The sequence below is a fragment of the Salvelinus sp. IW2-2015 genome, linkage group LG32, assembly GCF_002910315.2.
Source record: "Salvelinus sp. IW2-2015 linkage group LG32, ASM291031v2, whole genome shotgun sequence".
Taxonomy (NCBI): domain Eukaryota; kingdom Metazoa; phylum Chordata; class Actinopteri; order Salmoniformes; family Salmonidae; genus Salvelinus; species Salvelinus sp. IW2-2015.
In genome coordinates, this window is record NC_036871.1 from 33,080,417 (window position 1) to 33,094,481 (window position 14,065).

General features: G+C 45.8%; 1 protein-coding gene across 1 annotated transcript; it reads left to right on the forward strand.

Annotated features, from left to right (window-relative positions):
* The first annotated feature begins 10,052 nt into the window (after positions 1 to 10,052).
* LOC111957174 (protocadherin-8-like) lies at positions 10,053 to 14,065 on the forward strand. The gene is made up of 3 exons (XM_023977924.2): positions 10,053 to 12,686; positions 12,819 to 13,053; positions 13,191 to 14,065. The coding sequence occupies exons 1-3, from the start codon at positions 10,269 to 10,271 to the stop codon at positions 13,556 to 13,558; spliced, it is 3,021 nt and encodes a 1,006-aa protein (XP_023833692.1). The 5' UTR covers positions 10,053 to 10,268; the 3' UTR covers positions 13,559 to 14,065.

The window sequence follows — 14,065 nt, forward strand, 5'->3', positions numbered from 1 at the left end:
TAGTGGGTCTCCCTAGTAGGCATGTTACTTCTGTGAGTAAGAGGAGGCTTTACAACATCCTTACCTTCGCAGCGAGGAAAAACATCCTTTTACAGRGGATTAGTGATAAGGTTCCTTCTATTAAAGATTGGCATAAGATACTATTTGAATGGGTGCCTCTGGAATATCTGACATGTACATTGCATTCTAAAACAGATCAGTTCTACAAAGTATGGGAACCTTATCTAAATTACCTAGAACCTGAGGTATCAGCTATTATGTTGCAAGGATTCTCTTCGAATGGTGGTGATCTATGTATTTCAGAATTACACTGTACGTTCCATGTGTGGAACCTAACTTCTTGGTTTAAACTGAGCTTTTTTGTTTAATTTCTGTTTGTAAGTTTGTTTAAAATGTATGTATTGAGAGACGCAATGATGGGGATGGGGTGAGAAGCGCCGAGCTGGGAGAGGAAAATGGTGTACGTATGTATGGGTGTGTATGTATGTGTATGTGTGTGTGTGTATATATATATATATACGCAGGTATGTGTAAGTGCTGTTTTTTTTGCTCTGTCTCTGTTGTATCTCTTAATATGGGTGAAAATTGTGAAATTCCAAAAAATACTGTTACAAAAAAACTACCCTGGTAGTTTGACTGACAACCTGAACCAGGTTGCAGGCACTAGTTACAGTTTGAAGCTTTCTCTTGAGTGGGTAGCCTGATGAAAGCCATTCAATATTTAAATCACCCAGAAAATCTACCTCTCTGTTGGTATCACATACATTATCATTTCACACGTTATCCAGATATTGACTGTTAGCACTTGGTGGTCTATGGCAGCATTGGTTGCGCATGCAATAGGCCTATGCTTTATTACATTGAGCTGGCTAATATAGAGTTGAGTTGATAAAATGTAGAAATAATTGATGTAAGAACAGACAATGAAGTAGCCTATAATGTAACCATACAACCCCTCTCCCAAGCAAAAACAATATACAGTACTAGGCCTATAGACAAATAACATTAGGCTAGGCAATAGCAACTAAATTATTCTAAAAGACAGATTAAAATTCTTAGAGGAATCTGGACAATCTTCAACTGTGTTCCATTACTGTTTTATTATGAAAAGAAACAGCCTAAAACATTGATTACAGGAATATAGGCCTACCTCTTTTCGTTGGTCTTACTTTTCAATTGTGTGTCTTTGACGGCTCACTTAAATAATGTATGTATGACCACCAGATTCCTATTCACAGAGTTTCCATCGGTCAACCAGGCCTGTAGAATACCTCACTGCATGGCCTCTCTTTACCACTTTCATCTAAGCCACAATCAGGACATATTTCATGCAGTAAGGAGCTCACGCTCAAATGAGTTTAATTGTCCTCGTAATTGACAATTCAGTTCCGGTATATTACCAATTTTCCGGTCCTTCTTTATGGAGAGAGGGTAACCCCCAAGTTATGGGCTTTCTGATCAAATTCATTGGTAACACTTTTATATTGCACTATATTAAAGTCAAATTGGTCAATGCATTGTAAGACTTGTCATAAGCATGAATTAACCACACGTATTTAGCATCTCATAACGAGTTACAATCAGTCATTTTGACATTGGAAGCTTACCACTCATAGCCTAAGGCATACCATTATGAGTTGATGATAAAAAGGCATCAGCCATGTCTTTAGCAATACATTTAGCTTAATATGCAGGTTTTAGATGTTACCACATTTCATCAATGTATGGACACCAGGAACTGAGGGACTAGTTTGTTTTTCTGATTATGTAGGTTCTATCCTGAAATGTAGGCATATGTGTATAATGGTGGGCCCAATAGCCAGACCTAAACAGATTGAGGCTATGGACCTGAGTGAGTCTGAGGTGGGTGTTTGAATGAATGGAAAGCACCAAGATTGTTGTCCATAGTCCTACTGATAAAGCTCATAGCAGGATGGGCAATTCACCCTCCGAGGGTGCAGGCTTTAACTCCAGCCAAAACATCTGAATCTACTAATTATAGTCTTCAATCAAGGTTTGATGAGAAGCCTTGAATTAGGCTTGTTAGGCCTACTGCTTGGCTAAGGCAGAAGCCTACATCCACATGGGCCCTTAGATGGTAAGGTTCCTTACCCCTCATTCAGGCCTATCTGATTACCCTGGGCCCCAAAAGCACTTGTCCTGGCGTAACAAACTCCCTTTAGTCCAGTCACAGCCTCTGCATTAGACCACAGAGACCTTGAATATAGAGCAGGCATTCTTTCTAATGAGGCAGAACTTCATGGTTCCCCTTTAATAAAACTTTCTCTGGCTCCACTTCTACAGCAACAAAGCCTGAATTTAAAAAAGTTTGCCCTGTTTTTTTTGTTGTTGCTGTGACACACAAACGGTTCAGATGAATCGAACACTGCCTCCTATTTCCCCTTGCGCTAATACTGACGCCAGCGTGTGTGTGACAGCGTTCCAGAGATGCTCATGCAGAGAAATAGGCCGCTTTTGCGGGAAGCGCGAGTATCAGAACAGGGTTCCTCAGGGGAAAGCTTTGATGCCGCCTGGTTGTAGTTAATTACTCTACATTTCCCTTTGTGTCTAGAACTCTGTTGAGGTAGAGGACTTTTTCCTTCCTTTTTGTATTTGTTATTATTCTTCCCAGCCCCTTTTCAAAATGTTCTAAGGTTTATTTACTGTGCGCAGAGCTGGGTGGGGTAACTGTGTGTGTGTGTGTGTCATCCTCTCTGACTCCAACCATTGAACATTCACAGGATTTCACTSTGTGAAATCTTAAAGGGGCTCCAGAGTGGAGCCTAGCACTGCATCTCAGTGCTAGAGGCGTCACTACAGACCCTGGTTTGATTCCAGGCTGTATTACAGCTGGCTGTGATTGGGAGTCCCATAGGGCAGCGCACAATTGGCCCAGCGTGGTCCGGGTTAGGGTTTAGCCGGTGTAGGCCATCATTGTKAAGAAGGATTTGTTCTAACTGACTTGCCTAGTTAAATAAAAACAAATAAAGATCCAGTCACTCCTGAGGGAAAGTGTGTGTATTTTGTTTTCTAAAGAGTTAGACAAAGTATATTTTGGTAAGAACCCAGTTTTGCCTCATTAACGTCTCAGGGCCCTCTTGAACAAGAACAATCAAGGACAACAGTTAAAATATTAATTAGAGAATATTGTGCTCGATGTTGTTTCAGAATTCTCATGCGAACCTTTGCCGCATATATACGTTATTTGTTTTAAAGAAGCGGTTGTTTTCTCCTGCAGGAAAACGGGACCCTTTCTTCAAACTCTCCCTGGCACACGCAAAGAGAGGAGAGTGTAAATTGGCGACACGTTGATCGTGCGCAACTGTGTGAATGTGTGTATGTAGCCTATGTGTCTGCTGTCCCCTCACATATGTCTGACCGATGTTGGCCCGATGTATACATGATACATCGTGAAGATGTAGTATGGAGAGTGTTGGCTAATTGGCACGACGTTGCCGAGACGTCCGGACTGTGATCACATTCCCCCCTCAGTCGTTGTTTGGACGATGCCTGTCAAGCTGCATGCTGCTCTAGAGACAACATTCATTTACAGATTACCTTTATTTGAGGTCTGGTCTATAGGTTGTAATCCCCATGAACGATTTGAAACCCTTATCAAATAAACACATGATAAACATTGAATTTGAATGGGAAGAAAGATTATTAGCTAAATCACAACAGCAATAATGAAAAACAAATATGCTTGAAGACTTGGCTTAACCTACGTGTTTTGTGTGCGTCTATAATGAAGAGACAAGATTTAAGTCAATTAAGTTTATTAGGCTTTATAGCGTGTTTCTGTCACAGCAACAACCCACGTGGAAACTGCCTGCAGTCAGAAGTTCCAAWACCTGACCAGTACAACAGCAGCCTAACCCCCAATTATTWTTTTTTACCTTTATTTAACTAGGCAAGTACATTTAGAACAAATTCTTATTTACAATGACAGCCTACCCCAGGCAAACCCTAACATCGCTGGGCCAATTGTGTCGGTAGTGACGCCTCTAGCACTGAGATGCAGTGCCTTAGACCACTGCGCCACTGAACAGGGAAGGTTGCCGTTTTCCAAGCCATAATATCCTAACACAACCTAAATGTAAATATGTGACTAAAAAACATGAGATCACGTTATCAACAGATAYGACATTGGGATTTGGCACAAATTCTCCTTTGTTCGTTAGTAAGCCATTTTTTAACTCAAATTTCTTTCTCTTTCTCTCCCTCCCTCCCTCTCTCTCTCCATTCTTTTTTGTCCTCTCTCTCCCTCTACTCTCTCTCCATTCTCCCGCTCTCCCATTTCGGTGTAAGTGTGGGCAGGTATCAGTTTTACATAGTGATCCACACTGATCCTACTGTGGGCTGACGAGACCACCATAGAACAGCTATTGGCTGATTAATTACAAATGCATGCAGAGGGAGAGGGAGAAAGAGGGGGAGAGGGATGGGTGGGGGTTAGCGATGCGACAGAGAAAGGGGGAGTTGGGAGTGAGAGAGAAGATGGMTGGGGGTGAGATGTGAGAGAGAAAGGGGGAGTTGGGAGTGAGAGAGCAGGTGGGTGGGGGTGAGATGTGAGAGAGAAAGGGGGAGTTGGGAGTGAGAGAGCAGYTGGGTGGGGGTGAGATGTGAGAGAGAAAGGGGGAGTTGGGAGTGAGAGAGAAGATGGGTGGGGGTGAGATGTGAGAGAAAAAGATGAGAGATAGGAATTGTAAAGTGAGTGGTGGGAGGAAAAGGGAAAATGTCTATATCGTTGTTTACTTTAAAGACCCGTTCCACCTCAGCCGTTAATGCAGTGAGTAGCTCTCGCTTGTGACTCATCTGCTCTTTATAAAGTAGGTCTGTAGGTGTTTTGCTCGAAGTTCTAATAAGACTTAGAGTTCTAAAAGCCCCCAAGTTCTGAAGTTCTGGGGGGAATCACTCCCACGCTCAACTCTACAGAGCCAAATATGGTGTAATAGATAATTCTACCCAGAACATGTCTCATGAAATGCCAGTAGTTATACATGTTATTTTATTGGAGTTGTCCTACATGTTATATAGATCTAAGATGATCAGTGTGCCTCAGGGCATTGGCCCTGGCCGTTAGCACTAGTCGGGATCAGCTTAGGTCTACCCTTCCCTTAATATTTATGGGGTGAAATGCAATTCTGACTTATGGCCAGTGTGGCAACTGCATAGTGTCTGCATAGTGTTCATGAGGACAACAACAGACATAACTTCACAGGAGTGATACCAGGCGTCTGCCGCTCCCCCTTTAACAGCTTTCTTAACTCATCCTCCCCATCTGTCCATCTGCAACCCACCCCTCCACCCAGTCTGGCAAGTGTGTGCTCGTGTGTGTGTGTGTGTGTGTTCGTGTGTTCGTGTGCTCGTGTGTTCGTGTGCTCGTGTGCTCGTGTGTGTGTGTGTGTGTGTGTGTGTGTGTGTGTGTGTGTGTGTGTGTGTGTGTGTGCTCGCATTTTGCAGGTCCCCCACAAACCTGTTCTGACAGCTTTCCCTTTGATTAGTTCAACTCCTAAACTCTTTTATTTTTATTTTACAGAAATTTGAAAAAACTCCCATATTCGTCCTTCCAGAGACCCCCTGAATTCTTTAGCTACAGCCTCCAACTGAAACGCTCCCTCCCTCAGTAATGTATGGACCAAGGTCCTCAGACAATAACGTTCTGCCATTCCCTTTATTCAACTAATGTGAGAATCTTTATGTGAGTGTTCCTTTGACCTCCTGCTTCTCTTTCACTGTGATGGCGAACAGGGGCAGCTAGGCGAGACACAGCGAGACAAAAGCTGATGAGATTCAAAAGGATTGAAAGAAACAAGGGACAGAGGAGGAGGAGGGAGGAGACGGAGTAACCCTTTAAATCACCATTGGAAAGTCATTAGAAACCTGGCGGGGCCGGGCCGGGATGGCCGGGAAGGCCGCACAGATTGCCTGCTCCCGAACACAAAACCGGTAATGAAGTGGAAGCTAGGAGGGAGTGGCAGGAGACAGATTTCTTTGGATTAGCTATACTGGCCCTAAAGTTTCCCTCAGTCTGTGTGGGTGTAAAAAAAGATGTATTCATGAGGTGTTAACAGTTTTGTTTGTCTGATGGTGGAATGTATTCAAAGTGTTGCAGCTATCTGCAACAGATGGCTGAGATGTGATGGATCTGAGCAGAAGTTAACTAACACATTGGTGAGAAAAAAAAGAGGGAGAGAAAATAGAACCCAGAAAAGAGAAAGAATGATCATGTGTTGCCCATGTTACCAATCTGGTGGTAATTTGAGTATCTGAGCTCTCCTCTCGGCTGGTTACTGGGAAAGAGTAGGAGAGAGCAGTGGCGGTTCTAGACCATTTCAACTGGGGGGGCCAAGCTGGGGCCAGTTGTACTGTTAGAGGGGCCAGTTACATTAGACGTTATTGTTGTCATATCGTTTTCTTCACTGCATTGCCGGCATTAGCAGGCAAAATACCATGTTCATAATCATTAGTGTTCCGCGTTGCCACTGTCTAATAAAGGATGTAAAAAAAGAATGATAGCAAAAATGAGTTATGTAAAAATTATTTCATACTCCACATTTAGGGGGGTCCAAAATTGTTGTCACATGGGCACTGGCCCCCCCTGGCCCTCCCCCAGAACCGCTAGTGGGAGAGAGGGGAGAGGAGCATATGATGGGAAAATAGATGTGGTTAACATTGATAATTAATGTTTCATTCAAATAGTCTACATAATGGGATGCTATTATTCGTTTAAAAATAAACATAGCCTACTTAAAGGATAGCTTGGTATAGCCTATATCTGTAAGATGCGATATGATACGCTACGTAAAACTATTCAGCCAACCACGCATTGAGGATAATTCATCTTTTATGAGCCAACGGTTTAAAAGCCTTCAAGGAGGTGCCTGAAACAGTCTAATTTATATTTCATTATTCTCATTCTGTGTCCTGATTTCTCTATTCACACGACATCTGGAGCCTAAATAGTGTCAATTAGAGGACCCGACTCAATAGTCTTTCAAGTGCTCCTCTCTTTAACCTGGTTATGTCGAGGCCTAACAGTTGAGCCTGATGGGGCATTCACACATTTATACTGTCTTTATTTAGCAATGGTCGGTAGGTATTATTCCAAATGGACCCTTTTGAGTCTCCCCTCTCCGTTAGAAGCGATAATGAGATAATTAGTTGTGAATCACGTTAGGAACTAATTAGGATGTGTGCGTGTGATGGCACGCGAGTTAAGCAAAGGTTAGCGGGAGGTTGAAGGGGCGCGAGAGGGGCGACCGCCTGCCTCAACAGCTCGAGGATCGATTATCTTGGACATCCCTATGTACCCCTCCATCCCTAACCCTCTCACCCTCCTCTCCTCTTCTGCCTACTTTCCCATCCGACGGATAATGAAGCCTAAATCACCTCATTTCCATCTCAATGAGTTAAACCCAAAAAGAGACGAGGATCAGGAGAGGAATCAGGAGGACCGGAGGATCAGGACGACTCAGCACAAATGCCGTGGCAATCACCAGAAGCAAATCGGGACAATGAGAGAGAGGGGGGGGGGGGTGGGAGGGGGGGGGGGTAGGAAGGAAGGAAGGAAAGGGGGAGTGCGGGTTCTGCAAATTTGAAATTGAGTGCGCGAGTCTGCCAAAAAAATATTTGTTAAGAAAATGCTAATATGTCTCGTGAACAATAGAAGGGATTTGCGAGGCTCGCACTAATTCTGCTATTGTTGAACTCGCGTGCAGACGGGCGAGATTGACACACCAATCACGTGAGGGAATGAGTTGTGTGTGTGAGCGTGTCAGAGCTGGAGTAGTGAAAGCACGCTCACACAAAAGGCAGTTTTGGGTTTGCCGAAAGTCTGTCCAGTATTTTAAAGAGAATCTAAAGAGGTCTTAAGAACAAACCTCTCCCTTTCTCTCTTTCTCTTACACACACACACACACACACACACACAGATCTCTCTCACACATAATCCGCAAAGTGAGACTCTACACAGTGTAATTTGCCTTTGATTGCGCTCTCTCTCTGTGAGAACACTGAGCTGTGTATTACAACATGCAGGCCTTCGCAGCCTAATACAGAATAAACAGAGCAATTCTCACCGAATAGAATAGCATTCAGTGAAAAGTCAATAGGCCTACAGCTAGAATCAGTCTACAGAATGTATTGAGTTACATTAGAAGGGTTTTAAAGAGGTAGGCCTATTAAACCTTTTTATTAAAGAATGTTTGGATTAAGGCTTTTGTTTCCACAATAGCAGCCTATATTTGATTGTTGACTGTTGCAAACACATTMCCCAAATGTATTTTCTCACAGGCTGTTCTCTGGTACGCCTGGCGGGCCCATATAGCCAACAGATCGCACTCACAGGTGTAACCTAGTAGTTCACAGGTATCAGAATATTTGACATTCTGCGGCAGCTGGGCCTTTAGAAGATGCCGACTGATATTAGTTCCTTCTGGAAAGTGTTGCCTTAGAGCTGTGTGTGTGTGTGTGTGTGGTGTGTGTGTGTGTGTGTGTTTCTTACGGAAAGAAAGACAAAATCTCTTAAAGACCCGTCACGGGGCCCAGGCCGTTTTCTAAATGTAGACCTATTTGAATAGGAGGTAGCCCCATGTCCAGTCCGATTCATCCCCCATCTCCTGTTTAATGAAAGGAGTTGTGGCCGGGTCTGGGGCAGGACGAGGTGGGGTGACAAAAGCTGCATGTGGCTCTGGCACATTATGCTGCAGTTAGGGGCTGTGTGAGAGCAGCGGGGGTTTGGTTCAGTACAGGCTGGCTCACGGGCACAATACACCCGGGGCTGCATAAAGGGAAGCCCTACCATGCCATTATATTGTCACTGCTAACGAGCGCTTCATACGCCTTTGATATAATCTCACTATTGAAATCCATATAAATCTCCCCGCGTTTACAGCCAAATCCTATTTGTTACGGGTGTGTGTGTATGTGGGGGTGAGTGAGTTTTGTCTCTTCACCTGCGCAGCTCTGTTCTTGCAGACGAGGTTGTGGAGAGAGGCTCGCAAGGCGCTGACACGCATGTCAAATGGGCCCTGGTACACCGGCTTTCATTAACAAATCCCCAATCCCGCTCATACGACATCTCGTGGGCTGATCTGAGCGGAGGCAGATTTAGAATAAAATCAATGTTTAAGTAGATAAAGTGGATATAGCCGTTACTATTGAGTCAAATCTGATTTGATAACAGTTATTGGATTACACACGGGGAAAATAATCAAAATATCTACACAGCTCTTGGTGAATAGAGTTATGGAATTATGAATGACAATAACATAGCCATGCACATTGGACAACCTTCACAGAAAACTGGTGCACTTGTTAGGTTCATATTCCTATATCTCATACATTTATGAAACTTTTTTTGGTGCAATTTTTTCGTGTAGGTCTATATTACACGTTTTCATTTACAGGCCCACACTGTGGTAGCCTACCCTTTCTTCGGGATTATTGGGTGAGAGGTGCTGCTGACAAACGAATGTGTCCTCTAAAAGGGTTTAGGGGCTCTTTGGGTTGTTTGGACAGGCCTATGTAATGCAATTTCCCCTAATAATTGGTCCTTTAGGAGAAGGGATAGGCTTCTGTTCAGAGATTCCCAACCAAACGTATCAATATTCTGGTGAAGAAACTGATAATGCATCGATAGCCCAATGATCCAATACGTTTTAGGCTGTCATAGAGGAGATAGCAATAGAAGAGGTCCTTCTTTATAGGCTACTGTAGGCTAGCTACTGTATGTTACCCGAGTGCTTTGTCCTCTAGCTCAGGGGCACTGCGCATCTTGTCTGTTCTCCACGTGTGTTTGTGCGCAGACTCATTTAACAGACCAACCAACATAAACAAGCAACGGAAACTAAACATTTTAAATCAAGCCGAACGTTTAGCCCACCTATCTGTGCCAAGTTTCTCCACACAGTCCAGGAATCTCTAAGCAGGTTTAGGGATCTTTTAGAAGTTCCCTTTCCGTTTTCAATGCGTGGATTGGTCACAGTGAAGCTCATTTGCATGCGCCGCCCTTATAAATCATCCCACTGCAGCCCTCTCGCGCTGAGAGAGCAAACCTTGGAGAGTGCAAAGCAGAGTGAGCGCGAGAAAAAGAGACAGTGAGCGCGTACTAAAACTAAGGGATTATTATCGCAGCATCCTAATAAGAAAACTGGCGTGCCCAACGAGAGAGGGCGATATTCAACTTGATAAGTGCTTTTGTTTTAATAAATAGTTGAGTTAAGTGCAGCCAGTTCAGTGGATTTTAGTTGTGTTAAATCGGCAGAATGGGTATGAGAGGGTGGAACTGGTGGGTGCTGGTGGGCATCCCACTGGCTGTCCTGCCCACTCTCACGCAGGGAAAGACAGTGAAGTACGAGACATTTGAGGAAGACGCCCTGGCAACTATCATTGGAAACTTGGCCAAGGACATTTCATCCAGCCCCTCCTCCGGCTCCAAGACAAATTTCAGGATGATGAAACAGTTCAACTCGTCTTTTATCCGTTTGAGGGAGAGCGACGGACAGCTGACTATCGGAGAGAGAATTGACAGAGAGAGAATCTGTAAACACACCCTGCACTGCCTCGTCGCCTTTGATGTGGTCAGCTTCTCCAAAGAGCAGTTCAAACTCATCCACGTCGAGGTAGAGGTCAAGGACATCAATGACAATTCCCCCGAGTTTCCACGGAAAGAGTCGAGTCTGGAGATCTCTGAAAACACAGCGGTGGGCACGCGGATCCCGTTAGACTTCGCTGTGGATGAAGATGTGGGGTTGAACTACATCCAGAGCTACCAGATCTCCGTTAACAGTCACTTCACCATAGACGTGCTCAGCAGAGCCGACGGGGTTAAATATGCGGAGCTCGTGCTCATGAAGGAGCTGGACCGTGAGACACAGGCTTCCTATGCGCTCGAGCTGGTTGCTATGGACGGCGGCAACCCGTCCCGCACGGGATCCACGCGCATCAACGTCAAGGTGAAAGACTACAATGACAACAGCCCCTTGTTCGACAGGAGCAGTTTCACAGTGGACCTCCCTGAGGATGCACCAGTAGGGTTTCTCTTACTGGACCTGAACGCAGAAGACCCGGATGAGGGGCTGAATGGGGAGGTGGTGTATGGTTTTGGTCACCAGGTGCCATCCGAGATAAGACAACTTTTCAGAGTGGACCGCAAAACGGGACGGCTCACCCTCGAGAGCCCCATTGACTTTGAGAGCAAGAAAACGTACGAATTCGACGTCCAGGCGACTGACCTAGGTCTGAACCCAAGCCCGGCCATCTGTAAGATAGTGGTGCGGGTCCAGGACGTTAACGACAACGCGCCAGAGATCTCCATCACTCCTATGACGTCCATCACGGCTGGAATTGCCTATATCACGGAGGCTGCATCGCGCGAGAGTTTTGTAGCGCTGGTCAGCACCTCTGACATGGACTCTGGTGCTAACGGACAGGTGCACTGTACGCTTTATGGCCACGACCACTTCAGGCTGCAGCAGGCTTACGAGGACAGTTTCATGATAGTGAGTACGAGCCCGTTGGACCGGGAGAAGATCCCTGAGTATAATCTAACAGTGGTGGCAGAGGACTTGGGCTCCCCACCGTTCAGAACCATCACCCAGTACACCATCCGGTTGATGGACGAGAATGACAATGCCCCTGTGTTCAGTAAATCTGTGTATGAAGTGGCTGTGGTGGAGAATAACACCCCGGGGGCCTACATCACCACTGTGGTCGCCAGGGACATGGACTTGGGACACAACGGGAAGGTGATCTACAAGCTCGCTGACACCTACATCATGGGCTCCCCGGTGTCTACGTTTGTCTCACTGGACCCCGCGAGCGGCTCCATTTACGCACTCAGGAGCTTCAACTATGAAGTCATGAAACAGCTCGAACTCTGCATCACAGCCAGCGATGGTGGGTCCCCGCCCCTCACCGGAACCGCAAGCATTCATGTCAGGATAGTAGACCAGAATGACAACGCACCTGTCATCAACCAGCCCGCGCTAAATAATGGGTCCTCTGAGATTCTGCTGCCCCGGGACGCACCCTCAGGCTACGTCATCACCCAGGTGGAGGCGCGAGATGCTGATGAGGGCGTGAACGCAGAGTTGTCCTACAGACTGGCATCTGGAGAGGGTTCCGTGTTCTCCGTTAACAAAGCCACCGGGGAGGTCTACCTCAACCGTGAGATCAGCCACGATGTGGACGAGACCCTGCGCATGACCGTCACGGTGAGTGACAACGGGAGACCTGCGCTCACCGCCACCGCTACGCTTCATTTCCTCATCATTGTGGGCGCCCCGCCGAGCGACAGGACGGTGTACTGGGCAGGCAGCGGGGAGGCGGGGGAGCACGCACAGTGGGACCTGTCAGTGGTGATTATTGTCGTTCTGGCGGGGAGCTGCACGCTCCTGCTGTTAGCAATCATCCTCATTGCCACCACCTGCAACCGGCGGAAACGGGACAAGACTGGAGATGACACAGACTCGTACGGGGAGAAGGAGACTCTGGAAAGAGGCAAAAACAACAGCGACAACCCGCTGCTGCCGCTCCACGGAGTCGTGGGAGGGTTTGAAGCCCACACCTTCTCGAGCCAGCCCGGTTTTGCCGGGGAACACACTGGTAGCAGTGACCTGTGCTCCGCCTCAGAAGACGGGAGCGAGGCCCCGTGCGTCTACGAACCGGACAGCAAACCCAAGGTGAGATTCTGTTCCTTCTCCCCCTTCCCCTCACTCTCTTTCTCTGTATGTGCCCTCAGCCTCACACAGTGATCTTGTAATGTGTTACTGTCCATGGTGCTGAACTGTGCTGTTTCTCTCTCTTTTCCYCAGGGCTACTCCACTCTGCCCGGCTACGGAAACGGCTACAATAACGGTAAAGAAGTGGTCAGACCAATCACCATCTGGAAGGGCAACTCCTACACCACCATCTCCGCGAGAGACCCCGCGTTCAGCGGGAAGGACAGCGGGAAAGGCGACAGTGACTTTAACGACAGCGATAGTGACATCAGTGGCACCGACCTGAAGAAGGAGGGAGTACCGGTACCCCCCATGGGCGGCCAGAGTGGTAAGAGATACTTCTATTTCTTTATCATAACCATTACAGTCATTCGAAAGAAGTCAATGTGTACGCGGTTTTTCTTTTCTGTTTGGTCGCACAAGAAGACTAACCTCTAACCCCTCCCTCCTCTATCTTTCTCTCAGGTCTATGGGCGTGTACCAGTGAGTGTAAGATTCTGGGTCACTCTGACCGCTGCTGGAGCCCTTCCACTGTACACGCTAACACCGGTCCCTCGCCCGTCCCCACCCCTACCGGCCAGACCCTCTCCTCCTTCAACAGTCTTTCCAAGACGGCCTCGCTGCCCCGAGACTCGCTCCGGCGGGACAATTATTACCAGGCGCACATCCCCAAAACAACGGGCCTGCAGAGCGTGTATGAGAAGGTGCTACATAAGGAATATGACTATGTCCTGGTCACTCCTCCCAGACCCTTGAGAGTTCAGGAGATTAGTGAAATCACTATCCCAGTCTATGGTCCCACCACGACACGGTGTCCCAGCAATGAAGTCTAAAAAATAACTTAATTTCACAGCGTTCCAAAAATCGGTTTAATTGATAAAACCATGTCAATGAGAATCACATGTTGCTTACAAATGTATGAGATTATTTGTGGGAAGAATATGTAAATTAGTTTATATATCCAAAATAATATTTGTGTATTTAGCATTTTTAAGTGTTTCATTGTGAAAGTCACATTTGGAGTGTATATCCAATCACTTTAAAGACTTTGTTGGACATACTGTGTAATTTATGCAAGGATTTGTATATAAAGAGTTTATTTTTTATAAAAATCATAATTAAAAATCAAAGATGTGTACATATTAATTGTAATTATACTCGATTCTAAGGCATGACTTCTATTTAAATGGCCCAGAAACCACGGTTTTAGGCTGGAGACCCAATGTATCAAGTTGATAATTATGTATGAATTTTTTGAATGCAATAATGTAATAATTGTTTAGATTTTGTATCACGATATTCGAAAAAAATAAACATTGAAATACTGTTTTGCAACCTTA

Excerpts from the sequence above, each read along its gene's own strand:
- LOC111957174 (XM_023977924.2), top strand. The coding sequence starts at position 10,269 with ATGGGTATGAGAGGGTGGAACTGGTGGGTGCTGGTGGGCATCCCACTG. Across the intron at positions 13,054-13,190 it reads CCCCATGGGCGGCCAGAGTG|GTCTATGGGCGTGTACCAGT; the intron begins GTAAGAGATACT and ends TCTTTCTCTCAG.